Here is a 20,515-nt window from a genome sequence, read left to right as displayed (position 1 = left end):
CAGTCTAGGTGGTGGAGGTGGCATCTGATGGTGGCTGATGCGACCAGTGGTGGAGCCAGTCTATTTGTGCTGCCTGAACCCTCTTGGTCCGTGTTTTAGGCCTGGTTGTCTAGCCTTCTGGTCAATTCTGAGACCCACCAAATATCATTCCAATAAGTTGCTTTTGCTTAAGAGAGCCAGAATTGGCTCCTAACTCTTCCCTACTGAGAACCTCAGCAGATATGTGTGTATCAATATTACAGCAATACATGGGAAGGACTGAAAATATAGGTGCAAAAATGTTGTGGACAAGTTCAAGGCTGGTGGATTTTTATCATTTAGATCTCTATGTAAAAGTCTAATATTTTGGTAATAAAATTTTAATTATGTATTATAATTGCCCATTATAGAAACATTTTGTGATTTTCCTTCATGCCTTTTGCTAACAGCTTTGGCAGTGTAAATTGTTGTATAGCCTTTTTCCATTTAGAACATCAGAATCATTTTTCCATGTCTTCATTTTTAAGAGGGTATATAATATTTATTTCAGGCTGTGCTTGTGCAGGAGACCTGGAAGGAGTGGGTAAGAAACTGGGCCCAATATCCACTAAGTCAAGAGAAAGGAGTGCCTTTTCTCTAATTAGTTGGCCCTGTCTTTTGGCGATTCCACTGCCCAGAGGGGATGCATTTAAAAAAAATTCAAACAAATTTCCCCTATGTGCTCCTGATTCCATTGAGTGGAATTTCGTCAACTAGTCCTTTCATGCTGGGCACTTAGTTTGCTTCCACATTTCATTTATCAGTACTATCTGTTGAAGCTTTTTAGGCCTAAATTTCTTCGACACTTCAGATTTTGTTACTCGGTTTTGATTTTTTGGTGGGAATAAGTCAAAAGGCATGAACACCTTTATGTCTCTTTATAAATATCATCATTTATGTGGCTTTCTAAAATGAAGTTGATGTTCTCTGCGACCTTCAAGTATGAGGAAGTGCCCATTTTACAGAATCCTCCTCCACAACTGAAATCATTAATTTCTTGACGTTGCTTGTTTGGAGAGCAACTAGTCACTCCTACAAAAAGCTTCCAACAAAATATCAGAATTTTTTTTTTTGAAGAAGGCATTGGGTCTTTTTTTTTTTTTTTTTTGGCTGCGTTGGGTCTTCGTTGCTATGCGTGGGCTTTCTCTAGTTGTGGTGAGCAGGGGCTACTCTTCGTTGTGGTGCGCAGGCTCCTCATTGCAGTGGCTTCTCTTGTTGTGGAGCACGGGCTCTAGGCATGCGGGCTTCAGTAGTTGTGGCACGTGGGCTCAGTAGTTGTGGCTCGTGGGCTCTAGAGCACAGGCTCGGTAGTTGTGGCATACGGACAGCTTAGTTGCTCCACAGCATGTGGGATCTTCCCGGATTAGGGCTCGAACCCGTGTCCCCTGCATTGGCAGGCGGATTCTAAACCACTGCGCCACCAGGGAAGCCCAATGTCAAGATACTTTTATTCTCTCTGCCTTTCCTAGGATATGTAAAGTTCTAAATGGTTTTTCGGTGTGCTGACAGAAGAAAGTACACCGTCATAAATAAAACCTTGGTGACTATTTCAAGAAAGTTTGATGAGACTTGGAGCCCATTTATTCTACCTGGGCTAGCCAACATTTAAATAGAGCTTGGTTTACATTTAACTCGTTACTGTAATATAAATGACAGTCTTAGAACAATTTAAATACAATGACATCGGGCTTCCCTGGTGGCGCAGTGGTTGAGAATCTGCCTGCCAATGCAGGGGACACAGGTTCGAGCCCTGGTCTGGGAAGATCCCACATGCCGCGGAGCAACTAAGCCCGTGAGCCACAACTACTGAGCCTGCGCGTCTGGAGCCTGTGCTCCGCAACAAGAGAGGCCGCGACAGTGAGAGGCCCGCGCACCGCGATGAAGAGTGGCCCCTGCTCGCCACAACTAGAGAGAGCCCTCGCACAGAAACGAAGACCCAACACAGACAAAAATAAATAAATAAATTAAATACAATGACATCATGTAATTTAAAGTGCAGTGGCTTGAAAAAAGTCATCAAACATCAGGTTAGAATTATCGGATATTTTTATTAAAGAACAACAGGGCATCTAGTTGCTGGGTAATTGAGGGAGAAATTAGACTAAATGACTATTAGTTCTGGCCAGCCGTTGAGGGCCTTCAATTAAATCACCATTTACCTACCCTCTTCAAGACAAAATAATTCTCTATTCAGCAAAGAACGCTCCTTGCTTATTTGGCCAAACAATTAGCACCATAATATCTTTGGAAGCAAACAAAAATACCAGAATTTATATGGTGTAGATTACACGTGTAAAGCTCGATTTCGCCAGCTAAGGAAATGATAACCTAAACAAAGAGATGTGATGAAAACAAAATAGTAATGTTAGGACGGGTCAGAGAGCAACACTTGGCGAGTTGTGCCCAATTAGTCGACCAAGCAAAGCACTGTTGGGAATTGCAAAGTAGGAAGTCCTATTTTTGACTCTGCTGACCTCAGTGAATATTTCCTTGTTTTAAAAATGGGCGTAATTCTTTGCTACGTAACAAAGAGGCCTGTTATGAAAACTAAGGAGTCTCTAAAATGTTTTGACGCCTCCAGAAGCCCTGCGTAAATACACCTTGTATTCGTACGGTTCGTGTTCCTGCCCTTTGATGAGATGCCAGTCTTTATTAGCATTCCTAATAAATTAGTGACACCTTCTGCCACCCTGGGTTCACTTTAAGTCCTCATAAAATTACTTAACAAAATGCTCCTTGTTTTAAGTGGGAGACTTTCCCTTCAGAAATGGTTATGAAGTATGCAGAGCAGTTGGTTCCGTAAGAGGGAGGCGGCAAACAGAGACCTGTACTGGTGCACGAGCTGGAGCCCGAGCAGCCAGTGGGCGCCCCCCGGACGGCTCGCCCCGGGGACCCGATTTGGGATCCGGGAGCCGGAGCTGCCCCGCTCGTCCCTGGGGCCCGCAGACCGGACTCGCGGCGGCCCCAGCGAGGCTCGATTACTTTCGCCTGGGCGAGAAGCGGCCCCGCCGCGCCAGCGGGAACCCTACGGTTGGGGAGGTGGGGCGACGACAACAAAAAGAAGTAAAGTAGGAGGAGATTCTCCCGGGGAGGGCCCGGGCGAGCGGGGCGAGGCGGCGGGCTCCCGGCAGAGGCGGGACCCCAGCGCCCGGCGCGCGAGCGGCTGGCGGACCCCGGCAAAGGCGGCGTCCGCGCCTGGCCACCCGCCTCCCTAGTGCGGTCTCCCGGCGCCGGGACCCCCGCGGGCCCGCCCTCCGCCGCCCGCGAGGCCACGCCCCCGTGCGACCCCGCCCCTCGCGCCGAGCTCGCGCCTCCGGCCCCGCCCCTTCGCCCAGCACCGCCCGCGCGCAGCGTCTCGCGCCGGCCCGGCCCGCCCGCCGGGAAACAGCCGCGAGAGCAGCGGCAGCGGCTGCCGCGACCGCGCCACCTCCTCCCGCGCCCCCGCCTCGCCCCCGCCGTCGGCGCCTCGTCCCGGGCCCGCGCCCGCCCTCCGGCCAACGTTCTCTCGGGGCCTCCCCGGGCCCGCCGCCCACTCCCCCGGCTCCGAGCCCCCCAACCGTCGCGCTCTCTCCCTCTCGGCGCGCGGCCCGCCGCCTGCTTCCGGGGCGGGCGGACTGGGCGCCTGGTGCCGGCGGCCGCAGCGACAGCGCCCCCGGGAAGCGGAGGAGGAAGGAGAGAAGAGGTGGAGGTGGCCGCAGGCTGAGTCGCGGCCGGGATGTCCGGGCAGCCGCCGCCGCCGCCGCAGCAGCAACAACAGCAGCAGCAGCTGCCGCCGCCACCGCCGGCGGCCGTGGCCCCGGTGTCCGGAGTCGTCCTGCCGGCGCCCCCGGCCGTCAGCGCCGGCTCCTCTCCGGCCGGCTCGCCCGGCGGCGCGGGCGGCGGTGGCGGCTTAGGGGCCGCGGCGGCCGCCCTGCTCCTCCACCCGCCGCCGCCGCCGCCGCCGCCCCCGGCCACCGCGGCCCCGCCGCCGCCGCCGCCGCCGCCGCCCCCGCAGCCCGCCTCGGCGGCCGCCCCCGCCAGCGCGCCTCCCGCGCCCCCGGGCCTTGCCGCGGGCCCCGGCCCGGCCGGAGGCGCCCCGGCCCCGGCCGTGGCGGCGGGCAGCAGTGCTGCGGCCCCCTTCCCGCACGGGGACTCGGCCCTGAACGAGCAGGAGAAGGAGCTGCAGCGGCGGCTGAAGCGACTCTACCCGGCAGTGGACGAGCAGGAGACGCCGCTGCCTCGGTCCTGGAGTCCGAAGGACAAGTTCAGCTACATCGGCCTGTCTCAGAACAACCTGCGGGTGCACTACAAAGGTACTGGGCGTGTGTCCTGCGGTGGGAGTGGGGCTGCAGACCCTCGGGCCGCCCCCGCCCTCGCGGGGCCGGGTGTCCTCGGAGGGGACTCGCCGCCGGCTCTGCTGCTCCCAGGGTGGGATTGGGGTCGCGGGGAGAGGTGCGAGGGAAAGCGGGCGATTCTGGGAAGGGGAAGGTGAGTATAATGGTCCTGGGTAGAATGGGGCTGGTAATCCCAGGCCAGGAGCAGGACACCTCGGGGGAATCCAGGATGACAGGACATAACTCGCTTTCTGATTTCCCTTTGAGATAAATCGTAGGGCTGGGATGGAGGAATCTATGGGCTCGGAGTTGGGTTACATTGTTCTCCAGGTGGTGTTGGGTCAGGCGCTCTCCTCTTACGTGGGGGGAAGAGAGGCACGATTCTGAGGGATAATTTCTAATTAAGGGAGAGCAGGGATGTATAGGGGGAGGAGTAATCAGTGGAGGATTTTGCCCCAAATTAAGCTAGAGATTGTCTAGGGGAACACAAGGGCCGGGGCCATAAGTTTGCCGTCAGTGTATCTTGCTAAAAGCAACTGGAGGGTGCGAGAGGTGAAACCTCAGGAGTACGTGTTTTCTTAGGGGAGCAGAAACCTACCACGACAGATTGGATATGCCCTATATTTATGTGTTGGCATTATGAAAGTCTCGTTGAAAACAGGGATTTGTTAAAAACGTTATTTAGTATTTTAAAGAAAGTTGGCTCCTATTTTCCACCTGCAGTTAAAAAAGAAAAGCCTTAGGCAAGTGCTTGTTCCCCTCCTCCCTCACCTACCTCTCCTGTGTTAAAACAAAGCTTTAAGCAGATCAGTTGTATATAAAATTATAAATTGCTATGGGAGTTTTTGAAATGTAGCCCACATTAATAGCACGCATCAAGTTTACTTGTCTGGGGGAAAAAAATCAATCCAATGTGTCAGTCTATCTGGAAACAAATCCAGTTTTTTAGGCCCCAAACCTGCTGCTTTTACATTCAGAGCAGCCTCATTTTGATTGGCTTCAAAGGGAGGGTCTTTATCAGATCCTAGTGACATGGATGTAGAGGGTATAAACAACCATTGTGGTGAAATTCTTAAAGTTTACTGGACTGAAATTTGAGAAGAACCTTGATAAATAAGTTACTATTTAATCAGGAAGGAGAATGGCCACAGAAGTCTTCCAAATGATTTGGCTGCAAAGAGTAACGCACAAAAATAGGCCTTGTTGAATATTCCTTCCTTTTATCCATAGATCCAGAGAAGTACTTTCAATTTTAAATGTTATGGTTCTTAATCTAAATGGCTGAAATTTTCAAAATATTGGACCTTTGGTTTTTCTTAAGTTAGGACATTTTGTTAATACCCTGTGAAGGCTGTTGTTTAATTTTGTGTTTTAATTTGTGTGAACAGTGTGCTATGTGTGAAGTGTTTACTTCTGATCTGGCTACCAGAATGCTTTTTGTTAGACTCCACAAAACTTTACTTTAAATTTTATGGTTGATGGTTGATAGTTAGCTTATAAAATCAGGGGGAGAAGATATAAGAGATTATTGAACAAAGAATTCTAGCTTTCCGAGTCCTGCCATCATTTGTGATTTTAGGCATGTTACCAGACAGGGTCTCAGTTTCTTCCTCTGAGTGATGAGGGAGTTGAGCTGGGTGGTTGGTAAGGAGATTTCCAGCTCTGAATTTCCATATCTAAGATTTGTGATTATAGTCTATTTAGCACTGTAACATGCCTTGACTAGTTTTACTAACTACTTTTACGTAAAATTGATGATTTGGGTCATGCAAAAGTGCAGCTTATGTGAAATTGGTTGGAGTTTGGAATATTTATGACACTGCTGTCTCAGTTATTTTTCCTCTTGGCCTCTTTATTACTTTCTGTTGTGTAATACTAAGATTCACTTTCTGGAAACTTCACTCTTTTGTAAACATAAACCATTATTTCTGGAAGAACAGATTTTGCTGTTTGTCATTCTTTTTCTTTCCTCTCCCTTTCTTCTATCTCCCCTTTGTCTCTCCCTTCCCCCTTGTCACAAACACGGGCCCTTTTTCCCCTTCTACTGCCTCTTCCTCGTCTTGTTATTTTAATATGTGCCTGTGTGTTTTTCCTGTTGTTTTTCTGTGTGCCTTCAGAGTGGACCACAGCAGAAGTTACTGGGCATCTCAGCAAGGGGGAAGTGTCTTAGGTAGTGGTAAGCAAATTTGAAGTCACAAAATAACATTAAAAACTATTGTTCATAAAGTATTTTTGCATATTACAGAATTTCAAAAGATTGATAATTATTTTCCATATGAGGATTTTTCTTACCTTTGAAATATAAATTTCTTTTGCTCTGAACGTATTCTGTTTTCAAGATGTTATTCTTCTAAATTGGAGCTACTCTTTTGGAAACAGTGGTGTTCCTTAAATGATTTGAAGGGATTAATGTTAAACAGTGTCAGCCATACAGACCAAGTTGATTGGATTGCAGAGGAGTTGGGTGTGTTTACTACCTGTTAAAAATTTTTAGAAGACTTTTTGCTTAGCAGTCACACACCGACTGTTGAAATCCTCAAGCATGGCCCCTTTTATTTTTGAAATTCTTGTCAGCTTTGAATAAGTATAAATGTGACAAGTTTAGACCTAATTATAATGATCACTTTATTCTAATTTAAAGCATTTTAATGAATATGACAATGGGTTTGATTAGTCTAAATGTTTCAGTTACAGGTTGCATTTTTATATTTGTGAAGTTACCACGACTTGTTTACTTTGCAAAGTGTTTTGATACATACACTCAGGAGCATGTTAGTGAATTTGGATAAGATGGTGGAATTCTCATTTAAGATGAGAAAAAGTGGGAGCACCTGGAAGTTAGACTTCCCAGTCACAAGTACGCCAGGAATGGAAACTAATTTTCATTGATTTTAAATTTAGTGTTCTTTCCACCACACCGTATTGCCTATTTCAATTTGTATGAGACTTAATTATCTCAAGTAGTTAAAATCCAGTGATCACATTTATAACTTTTTGAAGAATAGTTGACTTTGAAGAATAGTTGACGTTGAAAGTACTTCCTCTGGGGAAAGTGCTACGTGGAGCACACTAATGCCATGGAAAAGTCCAGACGCTTTGATTATACTGATTTAGGGCAGCTTAGAAGAAATGTAAGATAAGTGAAAGTTGGGAATGATAGGAAGAAATGAATAGTGAACTGCACCTTCTAATTGAAGTATTATTAACAGTGACCAAATAGGTTGAACTTTTGGTATGCCCAGCTCCCCTCCCCCTCCGTATCACTAGGCCTTTAACGTGTCCTCAATTTAATTGCTTATCTAATTTCGTGCACTTCTTTATGTAGAACAAGTATCTCAACACATATTTGCTTGCTTACCAAATCTCTTTAGAGATTTATGGGAGGTGATATAAAAATGTGCTTCAAAATCAAGGAATTTAAAAACCAAGCTTTTCCCAGGGATCCCTTTACCAAAATTGAGCTTTAAGAATGCTAGTTGATAACTGCAAGGATTAAGTGATTCTAATAATCATACTTAACAGAAGTAGACAATAGTAATGATGATTTTTTTTTTTTTTTGGTAATGATTTATTGAGCAATTGCTGTAAGGCAGATGTTCTTCTAGACAATTTGTATATATACCTTACTCTCTATTTATTCATTTTGTTTATTCAACAAGCTTTTAGTGAGTGTTTACTTTGTGCCAGGTTCTGGATACTCAAAGGTGAATAAGGCACTGTCTTTGAATTCGCAGAGCTCAAAGGACATCAAGCAGTGTGTGTAGTAGGGAAGTGTCATCGAGCACTGTGGAAGATGGGGGAGCATCTGCTGCAGGCTGCCCTTGGCAGGGGTGAAGTAGGTGGGTCAGGGAAAGCTTCTTGAAGGGGATGAGGCCAGCGGTCAGTCTTGAAAGATGAGTATGATATAGGGAAGGAGGGGCTGGGCATTACAAGGGAAAAAGCATAAACAAAAGCATAGAGGAGAGAATTATTCTATATGTTTGGATCTACAAGCCATATGGGGTTGTTGGAATTTAAGTGTGTGACAAGGTGCAGCTGGGAAAAGATCGTGCAAGGCCTTATAGAATATTTTATCGAGCTTGGATCTTATTCTGTAGGAGACAAAGAATCATCTAAGGATTTTAAGTAGGAAGTGACTGGCTCATTTTCATCTTTGTCGGATTATACAACTAATTGGGAGGTGGACTCAGGGACACAAGCCTGGAAATAGCAGACTCATTTAGAAGGCTGTTGCAGACCACGTAAGAAATAAGGACCTGAACTGGTCAGTAGTGGGGGCAGAGAAGAGCAGACATACCTGTGATCTGTGCTGAAGTAAATCTGACTGGATATGATGGAATGATGGAGAAATCAAGGCTGATGCTGGGTTTCTAGCCCTGTTAGGTTTTTGCAGTGAACCGTGAAGCAAATAATGATCGCAAGGAAGTATTACAGTATACTTTGAGGTAAGTAAAAATGGGAATCTTAGCCATGTGATCTGACTTCATGTAAACCAGAAGACAAAGAAATAGCATTGGAGAAAGAACAGAAAGAGGTCTTCTGGAGTTAAGGTGGCTCTGTGTAATCACCACAGCTGGGGTTCCTGATTTTTCACTTTATTCTAATGTTCAGATGACTCAGCTACAGTGCTAGTTTCTGGTGGTTTTCTTTTCTTTTGCCTACTAACTGGTTTATCCTTTTTCTTATTTTAAACTCCCAAGAGACTCAGCAGATTGGCATAGCTAGTTGCCATCTTTCTTATTTGGGCAGAGCTTTTCATTCTGTGCTGTGGAGTGAATTGGTGGCCTTCTCGTAGATGCTGACCTGTGTTGAATCAGCTGTAGGGGTGTGAGGGTTGTTATGAAATACAAAATGTCCTCCTGGTGGAAGGATAGTGTGGGCCCCACTCCTCTCAGTAGGGACAGTGTGGGGGGCAGTTTCTCCTAGGAGGGGCTGGCATGTACCATCACTGACCTGAACCTGGAGGAGAGGCTGAGGTCATGACTGACCTGGGAGTCACCTGTAGCTGGTAGTTGAAACTCAGAGTGTGAGAGAGAGTGAGTAAAGTGAGAAGAGCAGTGGGCCAAAATGGAACCCTGAGCAAGACCAACATTAAAAGACGGCAGGGAGCCCAAGAAGGAGTAGTTCAGAGGCAGCTGGACAGCGGGGAGCGTGGTGTCACAGAAGCTGAGCAGAGGAGTGTCAGAAATGAGGAAGTGAACTTGAGTGTCAAATGCAACAGATAGGTTTAGTGAGATCGGCACAGGAAAATTTCCACTGGATTTGGAAAGTAGATCGTTGTGACCTTAGGTAGAGCAGTGTGAACTGAGTGATGCGGGCAGAAATCAGGGTCAGTAGAAGGGACCAAGCAGAAAGTATAGTGAATATAGGTTATTCTTGAGAAATATAGATGAGGAAAGAGATTAGTCAATACCTGGAGGAGAATGGAGGTTAGGGCAGCTGTGGGTTTTTTTTTTTTTTTTTAAATGGTTGATATTGGAGTTACGTTGTATCTGGAGATTAGCTTATAACATCAGCATGTAAGATGAAAATCCACATACTTAAAATTATCCCTAGAAAACCCTTTGGAAGGTACTGTGTTAGAAACTATTGTATCATTTCTAAGTAGGCCTAGTTTTAGTTTGGCTGCGTGGGTAAAACTGAAGTGACGTAAGTTAGATGACAGTATGATGTTAGTGCAAGGTATGGAGTCTCAATAAATGTCTACAGAATTTAACGTGTTTTAACAAATGAGATAAATAGTACCAATACCTGGTTTTATTACCTTAAAGTTTAATAAAAAGCTCATTATACTAACCACCAACCCCAGTGCCATTATTGACAATGATTTATAACACAGAGACATATAATTTTATGAAAAGGATATACATTTTTGGGACACTGTGCCCTTATAGATCGAAGGGAAGGAGAGTAAAGAGGGAAAGGATGAAAGTACAGGCTTGGGAGGCTGACAGAGTAAGGGCTTGGAGGGAGGAAGGTGCTTCAGAAGCTTGAGATGCTTGCCCTTGAAGAGGAGAGGAGTACCTGCTGTTCCTTCGATAACAGTGGACGAGGTGGGCGGGTGTAGACAGACGAGTTAGTAACGCGCGAGAGCAGAGTAGAACATAGCCGTGTATAATGGTGGAGTCCCATTTCAGTCCCGTTTTGTGATGAAGGAGGCGAGGTAGTTTGCTCACTGAATTCAAGTGGAGGACTTAAAGCCTAAAGTGAATGATGGAGATGTGGACCATCTTCATCTTTCTGAAGATTGCTGTGTGGTATTGATAACCGTGGGGGATCCCAGCTGACATCATTAGTTCACAGTGGTGACTGTTTGCAGGATGGTTGGACTTTATTCCGCAAAGGCCAACTGCCCAGTGCAGGAGTAGGGAAGGTGGATTATAATGTTGATTTAAGGCTGTGGTTTTGCTGGCTGGGTATGATGGAAGGATAGGCATATGAGGGAAATCAAGATATTTGGGAGCTTTTAAATAATTACCATGTATACCATCCTGGAAGAGGAAAGAGAAGAACAAACGAACAAGAAAGGGTTCAGTGCATTGGAGTTCCTTGAATTTTGAAGTGCGGAGTGAATTCTTTAGACAGGGGAGAGGATAAGAGGGTGTGTCCTAGGGGAAGATGTCGGTATTTCCACTGTAATGCCAAAATTGTGTTGCTGGAAAAACCTCATGTCTGTCACAGAATTGCGCACTAAAAGTAACAGGGCTTATGGGAAAAACAGGGCTGGGGCAGACCACTTAAAACCTATGGAACTTTGTAACCAGAGCACTACAGAAGTAACAGTCCTAATAAAATACAGGCCCAGTTAAATTTCCACTCCCACGTGTGCCCAGCATCACAGGATGCTGAGCCTTCTCAGCCTTCAGCCCTGGGGTTTGGTCTTCCTTGTTAGAGATGTGAGTTCTTGGCAGCTGTTTAATCAAAAATAAAAATCTGATTCAGGGTTTAGCTCTTTTCACCTTTTTTTTTTTTTTTTTTTAAGCCAATTGGAAATGCTTACCTTTAGCTATTAGAATGGCTAAAATCCAAAGAAAACCTGGCCATGACAACTGTTGGTGAGGGTACAGAGAGCAACAGGAACTCTCGTACTCTGCTGGGGGGAGTACAAAATGATACAGCGACTTTGGAAGACAGTTTGGCAGTCTCTACCGAAGCTAAACATAGTTTACCATATGATCCAGCAGTTGAGCTCCTAGGTATTTACCCAACTGGTTTGAAAACTTACGCCCATACAAAAACCTGCATGTAAATGTTCATAATGGCTTTTCTTATAATCACCAAAACCAAGAAACAACCAGGATGTCTCTCAGTAGGTGAATGGGTAAACTGCAGTACATCCATACAATAGAATATTATTCAGAGATAAAAAAGAAATGAGCTATCTATCCACACAGAGACACATATGGATCTTAAATGCATATTGCTGAGTGAAAGACTCCAATCTGAAAAGATTACATACTGTATGATCTCAGTGATATGACATTCTGGAAAAGCAAAACTATAGAGCTAGGAAAAAGATGAGTGGTTGTCAGGGGCTTGAGGGGATGGAGAGAGGGCGAGTGAGGCAAAGAACGGGATTTTTTAGGTCAATGAAAGTATTCTGTATGATGCTGTAATTGTGGCTACATGACACTGTGTGCTTATCGAACCCGCAGAATTTTAGGACGTAAAGAGTGAACCTTAATAGGTACATATTTTTTAGAAAGTCACTTGGTGGGGGGGATCCCAGTATAGAATGTAGAATGTGACAAAACAGTGTAGCTATATTACAAATGTATGAAACAATCTCAGAAGAGGAGGGAAAAGGCACTGACCTACATAAGTAACTAGAAATCAGTGGAGTCTGTAGAACTAAAGGTAAAAGAAACTAAATAAGCACTGAATTCTTGTTGATAAGTTGTATCCCAGGGGGATATGAGTTAACAATTCTGATACTGCTATCCATGTATACTGGAATTTAACAGTTAAATCAGTGGATGGTGCACAGTGGGAGCTAGGTTTCTCGCCACTGGAGTGGTTAGAATGATCCATGTGGTAATGGATTAGAGTCGGAGACAGTAGTTTGAACTCATGTTTAGTTTAATATGTACACAGATAATTAAATAAAAAGTACGGATGTGTGTATATGCAGGGGTTCAGTATACACACATATATTTCTTCGCTCTTGTCAATGAGAGGGCCTAAAAACAATGACACCCCAGTAACTGTGAGCATACCTAGTACCTAGATCTTGGATTCTAATGCCATTTGCCCATAAAAGGAGCCAGGGCTCCTTGGAGAAATGGCTGATTCTAGGACTAGGGCAGGAAATGCACAAGATGAGCTTCCAGCATCTTGTAGTGCCAGGAAGTAACAAACAAAAACAAAAAACACATAATGCAGGTATGTCAGAGTGCCAGAGCAGCCAACTGAAAAAGCTCCCAATGGCTAAATGGGGAACAGTTTGAGCAACAAAAGAAATGAACTAGTCTTGAATTATAACCCAAAGTATAAAATAAATATGCATGAGATGCATGAGTCCATACTGATGTAAACAAAGAGGAAGTATCTTAGCACTTTTTGATCTGTACTGCACTTGAATTTTCTCCAGATGGGTTAATACAGTGGCAGGTATAGCAGTTCCTGCAGCCATCAAACACTGGGCACAATAGGAATGCACTTCTGGAGGAATCCCAGCTTTTGACTTAGGGCCTCTGTATATTGCTAACATTTTCTCTTTAATTCATTAATGTACTGGGAAAAGCTGTGTTATGAGCTGAATGACTTCTTTATTATGCTGATATCATTGCCATGTTTATCAAGTGCATGTGGGCTAATTTGTATTCAAGAAATGTGCTTTGTAGCAAAACAGACTTTACTGGAATTTAATATTACTGAGGTGGAGTAGCTTCAGGTGATGTCAGCATCCAGAGTGTGGCTCTAGGAAGAATGATTGAAATTAGAATGGAAGTCAGTGGGAATAAAGAGGTCCAGGAATTAAAATGCAGAAACAATAAAATAATCAAAAATAAGTGTTAACGTGTGTTAATGTTGTGTGGAGGGCATATAAAAAAGGTTAGACCGAGTCATAGAGACTAGAGAAAGAATAATTGAGGAAGTAGAACTTGAACTAAGATGGAAGGGCTGAGTAGGACCCGGCCAGGCTGAGAAGGAAGGGTACACAGCTTTCCAGTTAGAGGGAGTAGCTTGGGCACAGCCTGGCCTGGCCAGTGTGGCTGGAGCAGAAAGGAGGAGGTGGAAAATGCAGAGGGAGGGCAAGATCAAACAAGGTTTTCAGCAAGTTTATCTTTTTCTAGGCTGAATGGGAAGGAATGTTAGTTGTCTTGAGGGCTAGTGGTACAAGGAAGGCTGATTTATATTTTCAGAAAGGCACTTGGCTGCAGGTTGGAGAGTGGAGGGGTCTGGGGGAAGGCTTTATTCAAACCCTTTCTGTTTCAGTTAAATGCAGTCAACAGATTGTTTGAATAGGAGGAGCTGACCTTGCTAGCCCTAGAGTCCTGAAGCAGTACATGTATTGTCTTCTTGAACCATCTAGAAAACACTTAACATTGAAGACTGTGGTTTTAAAAATGTACACTTTGGTAGTGTGAGGGTTGTACTTTGGTCACCACAGAATTTAAGGTAATAAACCTCCTGCTGATGAACATTACTAGAAATAGGCTCTTCACTCTGATATTACTAGTCCCACCTAAAATTAGTAGGAATCCTTTTAATCTTATATCTCAACTTTTTCTTGGGTCTTTACATCTTAAGGTTAATTTTAAAATGGAACAAATCCTTTTTTTTTTTAAATGGTGTCACAATCACCCCCCCCCCCTTTTTTTTTTAAACTTTGGGTTTGTTTATTTATTTATTTATTTATTTATTTATGTCTGTGTTGGGTCTTCGTTTCTGTGCGAGGGCTTTCTCTAGTTGCGGCGAGCAGGGGCCACTCTTCATCGCGGTGCGCGGGCCTCTCACTGTCGCGGCCTCTCTTGTTGCGGAGCACAGGCTCCAGACGCGCAGGCTCGGTAATTGTGGCTCTCGGGCCCAGTTGCTCCGCGGCATGTGGGATCTTCCCAGACCAGGGCTTGAACCCGTGTCCCCTGCATTGGCAGGCAGATTCTCAACCACTGCACCACCAGGGAAGCCCGGAACAAATCCTTTTAACATTTACAGAATTTTTCTATAGTGTCGTGGTAGAGCATAATGAATATACTAAAACCTTGAAGATTTATGACTCTGTAGTTCTTTACAGTTATTTTTGCATAATGGTAAGATGTAAGGGATTTTAATTCAGACATGGATTTAATGCACGATTCTACCAATTTTGGGCAAGTTATATAATCTCTGTAATCTCCATTTTTAGAAATGAGGTTAAATTATACCTATTTCACAGATGTCGAATGAGAAAAATGTATACAGAAGCACCTAATACTTTGAGAGATTGTTTACCCTCAAATATTAGTTTTCTTTCTCTTTTCCCACAGAAGTAGCTAGAATAGGAGGTGGGAATACATGTGAAGTGATCCCAGAACGCTCACTGTAACTAAATCCTTCCTGTGGGTTCAGAGCTCACACACTGGATCAGGCTTCTTGAATTTAAATCCCAGCACAAATCCTGGTTTGGGATTCTCACCCAGCAGTACGACCTGAGTTTCTTTATCTGCCCTTGGCTTCCTCAACTGTGAAATGATAATAAATAGTACCTACTTCATAAGTTGTTTTGAATGTGAAATGAATTAATAAATACAGTGCTTTTATTTATTTATTTACCATTTTAAAAATTGAAGTACAGTTAATTTACAATGTTGTGTTAGTGTCAGATGTACAGCATAGTGATTCAGTTATACATACATACATATATATTTTTTTCAGATTCTTTTCCATTGTAGGTTATTACAAGATATTGAATATAGTTTCCTGTGCTATGTAGTAGGTCCTCGTTAGTTATCTGTTTTATGTATAGTAGTGTGTATATGTTAATCCCAAACTCCTAATTTGTCCACCTTACCCTCCCCCCCATCACCCTTTGGTAACCATAAGTTTGTTTTCTCTGTCAGTACAGTGCTTTTAGAATGGTGCCTTTCACCTAGTATTAAATGTATGTCAACTGTTATCACTTACTATTATTAAGTATACTTTGAGATTCCCTTATCCCTAAAAGTTTTGGTCACTTCTCTTCAGAAAAACCAAAACCAAAAATAAGGGCTAGTTGATTTAAGATTCCTGGGTTAATTGGGTTTTCTTTAGATTTATTTTTAACTGTCTAAATTTTAAAAATGCTTTTAGTTTACATGACCTTTTCCCAGGCAGCTCAATTATTTGAACATAATGTTACCGAAAAATATATTTTGCTGAAACCGTAATTTATTAAATGTCTGTTTTTAAAAAGTGATTAGTGTATCATTCTGCAGATTTATGCCGTTACTTTCTTCTGCTTAGCTCCATGTAAATACTACCTACATATGTTAAAGCAGTTTTATCAGCGTCTGTACATTGCTGCTTCCATTTTTATCTTCCTAGCCAAGTTTATCACCTCTCAGTGGTCATCCTGCTGAGAACTTCTGCCCATAAGACATATACTTAAGACATCTATGAATGGTAATAGAGTGGCTGAGTTCATTTAGTTTCTTTTAGGCTACGTGAACATGTGCTAATTTGCATTGCAAGTGTAAACTTAACAGTTTAATGGTAGGATACGCATTGATAATTTGACAGAGTGTATGGTAAGGGAAGATGTGATCTCATTGGTGTGTGATGGTTCCTGTATAGACAAGATATGATTTTTGACCTATGAGAGGTGTTTAGTTTTAAAACAGTCATGGTAAATTTGAGAAGGGGAGTTCTGCTACCCATGAAGGTAAGGGTATAGTCTGACTGAAAGATTAATGACATAAGTTCGAATTGGGTGAAGCATATCTAGCGAGAACACCTGAGTAATGATTTGGAGCACTGTTTCTCATACAGCCCTTTTCGGGGTTGTGGAGCCTGTCGCACTCACTCTCTCTGAATACTCTCTGACACGCTACTTCAGCTTTATTCGTCTGGTGGTTTTATGGGCATATTTTCTCTTGCTCACGTGGTTTTGTTCACATGCTAGCTTTCAAGGTAATTTGTGTCTTGGGTGATGGACAGGGGAGGTGATATTAGTGAATAAAACTCTGGGTTAGATTGAGGAATAGCTAATTTAAAAAGTTTAAAAGCCTTTATCTAACAGATTCCCTAAAGATGTCAGCATTAGTAGGGTATTATATTGCTTTCTTAAAAAAGAAAGAAAAGACAACGAGAGGTTAGATATGTTTCTCAGAAGGTTGTAATTGACCAAAGAAATTTTATGGATCAGCCTTTGGATAGAATTAATGATCAAAGATTAATGATTTTTTTTTTTTTTTACATATTAAAAATTTTAATTTTTCTAAACACCAACAGTGCAATTTTGCTAAAGTTACAATTTTGGAAAATTGGCCTCAAGACCACTCCCAGGCTTTCTGTCAAGTGTATCTGGGTCTCTACCATCTCAGGGCTGTGTGCATTTCTCCCAGGACTTGGGGTGGGGTAAAGGTGGGTAGAGAAGATTTTCTAAAGGTCTCCTGGAGTATAGAGCCCAGGAGAGTCCTGGGTGAGGCCCTGGGCTCCTTGAATGCTGTGTATAGTAGCCTCTCTCTGCCCTTGTCTCCCAAGCTCTCTTTTGCCTTCCTCAGGTTTGATATCTGGGAGGTTTGATTTTCCAGAGGAAATTAAATATTTTTATATCGAATTATATTACAATAAATATTGCCAAATGCTTTCCTTTTGCGTTGTTCCCCATCTAACTGTTAAGTTCAGGCAGTTGAAATGTGGATGATGAAGTGAGTGAAACCATCAAAATCTATCCAAAGTTTGGATCTAACCAACAAAATTGTAAATTCTTAAAGTAAGAAAGCTGTTTTGCCAATTCAATCTAATTATAAAATTTCACTTTAAAAAATAGTCTATGAGGGCTTCCCTGGTGGTGCGGTGGTAAAGAATCCATCTGCCAATGCAGTGGACACGGGTTCAAGCCCTGGTCTGGGAAGATCCCACATGCCGCGGAGCAACTAAGCCCGTGCGCCACAACTACTGAGCCTGCGTGCCACAACTACTGAAGCCCCACTCACCGCAACTAGAGAAAGCCTGCGCACAGCAATGAAGACCCAACGCAGCCAAAACCAAAATAAATTAAATAAATTTAAAAAAATAGTGTATGATACAGATGCTTCTGGTTTAAAAAATTAGGCCATTTGGCAAAAAAGTGTTGTTTAGGAACTTGATAAATTATATGCAAATTTAGATCTAATAAAATTAATCAAAATTAATATTCTCATCTTGTTCTTCAGGTGTATCCTTTTGTCTCTTAAAAATATCGGCTACCTTAAAATACTTTATATAATTTGCATAAAGGACTGCTAGGTTCAATGTGCTTAGATTCTGAAATTTTATCAAAACTAGTAATAGTGTGAAGAGTTCCATGGGCTATTTTGCATATTGGATTAATTGTGATGATAAATGTGTTATTAAGTCTTTGATTATTTGTACTGATGAGAGCAGAAATGTATATCTCATTCAAAAACCATATTGGTTCCTGAATTATTTGTTAAGATTTTCATTTGATTATCTCTCTTGATTTTTTTTTCCCTTCCTGTTCCTTATGCAGGTCATGGCAAAACCCCAAAAGATGCAGCTTCAGTTCGTGCCACGCATCCGATACCAGCAGCCTGTGGGATTTATTATTTTGAAGTAAAAATCGTCAGCAAGGGAAGAGATGGGTAAGTGTACATTTTGATGGGAAAAACCGTTTGCTTACGGGTAATTATTTTTGCTTTGATTCATAACCGTTTATGATGTAATTGGAAAATTGGAATTTTTTGGAAATTTTGGTAATTGGAAAAGTGTAATATGAATATTCTAGTATAGCATGTTGTACCTGGCTCTGCTTAAATACTAGTTGAAGTTAACACTTGAGTTGGTGAAATTACCAGGCTTTTCTGGTAGGTTTGTCGTTAAAGTGGAGAATTGGAATAAAACAATAGAGAGAGAATGACTCATTTTCCATGCCTTTCTTACACTGCCATTTTCTGAATTCTGCTGAGAAGTTAAATCTTCTCAAAGGTAGTTAACCAAAACCAAAAGGTGATTCATAGATATTTTACAAGGATGGGGGCTCAGAATTTTAGGTTTAGATCAGGGAAATGTATGTTTGTACGCTCTCAGTTGGAGGTGATTCCCAAGTATTAGGATGTAGTTTAGAAGCTTCCAAATGAGAACTTCATGTAGATGCTAGAACCAACTTTTATATTATTGCTTTTCAACTTGAGATCACTGGTTGTGTGTGTGTGTGTGTGTGTGTGTGTGTGTGTGTGTACACATCAGAGTCACTTAGGGGACTATTAAAAATATAGTAGTTTGGGTCTTACCCCAAAAGTTCCTTAATCAGCATTTTCAGATGTAGAGTTTGGAAGATAGGCATTTTGAGAAAGCTCAACAGGGAATTTCGGTGCATCCCTCTGATTGAGAGCTAATTACGTAGAATCATTGGATCTATCCTGTGGTATTTCCTGATAACTTCATTGTGGTATCAGAGATCCTTTAAAGCATCTATAGAGTCATTTGTTCAGCTACCAAGGTAAATTTATGGGGCTGTGTAAGTTTACCTGTACTTGAAGCGAGTCATTTAACCCCTCTTGGTGCTTCTTCTTTGTTTAACTGACAAAATAAGTGTGTTCAGTAGATCATTCCTCTTTATTTGCTGAATATTCTCAATGTCAACAATATGGAAAGTACAAAGTGAAACCTTGGGTTCAACGATAACTTTTTAACTACCTCAGTTTTCCCAGGGTGATCAAACCAAAGGTAAAATCAGAGAAGCCAAGGATAAAGTGGTTGAGAGACCCCAAATTGAAATAGGCACATGAGTGTAACCATTTCTAACTCTGCTGCTGCATACTCAGTAAGCCAATTCTTTTATACTTCACGTTATATCATCAACTCCATAATGCTGGTGTTGCTCAGGATAATTCCCAGGATTCTCTTTACCTTTCACTCTACATATTGTATCTTTGCATGAGCTTGACCTTATATTTTCATGGCTGCAAATTCCTTGACGAGTCTCAAATCTAAAGCTACATCTCAGGTCATTCCCTTGAGCTCTAGATCAATATATCTGCCCAGATGTTTGTATCTGAATGTCCCACAGGCATTTAAATTTAGCTTGTTTAAAATCTTTTTCTCAACCCTAGCTTGGTTAATGGTTTCACTATTGCTAGAAACTTGAGAATTTCTTGCCTTAAACTTTCTCTGTCCATTTCTACAGTTTCTGCCTGAGTCAGGTCTTGGTAATTTGTCCCCTAAATTACTGAGGTCTCCCAGTTGCTCCCTGTTTTGCCCTCACTCCAGTCTATAACTATTGCTCATCTTCTTTCTAATACAGAACTCAATTGTGTCTGTCCCTTTCTTGAGATTATTTGGTACACCTGTTGCTTTGAGATTAAAATCTAAAGCTTCTTAGCAGGGTCCTTCATGATGTGACCTTTGTAATTTTTCAGTCTCATCTTTTTGTTGCCAGAATCCCTCATTATTTTTTTTTAATTAGGTATATTTTACATGTAGTAAAACTTAGGTTTTTAGTGTGCAGGCCTGTGAGTTTTGACAGATGTGTACAGTCTTGTAACCATCACCACAGTCAATATATAGAACAGTTCCATCACCCTGCAGAATTCCTCCATACCCCTTTTTAGGCAACCTTTCCCCGTCTCCAGCCCCTGGTAACCACTGATTGGTTTTCTTCCTTTATAGTTTTGCTGTTTCTAGGATGGTATATAAATGGAATCATAGAGTATGATGAGTAGAGTAGCCTTTTAAGTCTGGCATCTTTCACTGAGTATAATGCATTTGAGGTTCATCTCTATTTTTGTATGTATTGGTAGTTCATTCCTTGTTATTGCTGATTATGTGGATGAACCAACCACAGTTTGCTTACTCACTCTTCAGTTGAAGGACATCAGATTATTTCCAGTTTTTGGCAATTAGGAATATGGCCACTCTAAACATTGATGTATAGGTGTTTTTCATAAACATGAGTTTTCATTTAACTTGGGTAAATACAAAGGAGTGGGATTGCTGGGTCCTTTGTTAAGTGTATTTTTAACTTTATAAGAAACTGCCAAATCGTTTCGCAGCATGGTTGT

General features: G+C 42.7%; 1 protein-coding gene across 1 annotated transcript in view; it reads left to right on the top strand.

Moving 5' to 3' along the window:
* The first annotated feature begins 3,448 nt into the window (after positions 1-3,448).
* RANBP9 (RAN binding protein 9) overlaps positions 3,449-20,515 on the top strand; it is an 87,352-nt gene continuing 70,285 nt past the window's right edge. The window contains exons 1-2 of the mRNA XM_061195734.1: positions 3,449-4,310; positions 17,986-18,097. Of these exons, the coding sequence (XP_061051717.1) occupies positions 3,734-4,310; positions 17,986-18,097 (689 nt within the window). The 5' untranslated portion in view covers positions 3,449-3,733. The remainder of the gene's footprint in view (positions 4,311-17,985; positions 18,098-20,515) is intronic.

This window comes from Eubalaena glacialis, chromosome 7 (assembly GCF_028564815.1).
Source record: "Eubalaena glacialis isolate mEubGla1 chromosome 7, mEubGla1.1.hap2.+ XY, whole genome shotgun sequence".
In the NCBI taxonomy this organism is placed as follows: domain Eukaryota; kingdom Metazoa; phylum Chordata; class Mammalia; order Artiodactyla; family Balaenidae; genus Eubalaena; species Eubalaena glacialis.
This window is presented reverse-complemented; position numbering and strand designations above follow the sequence as displayed.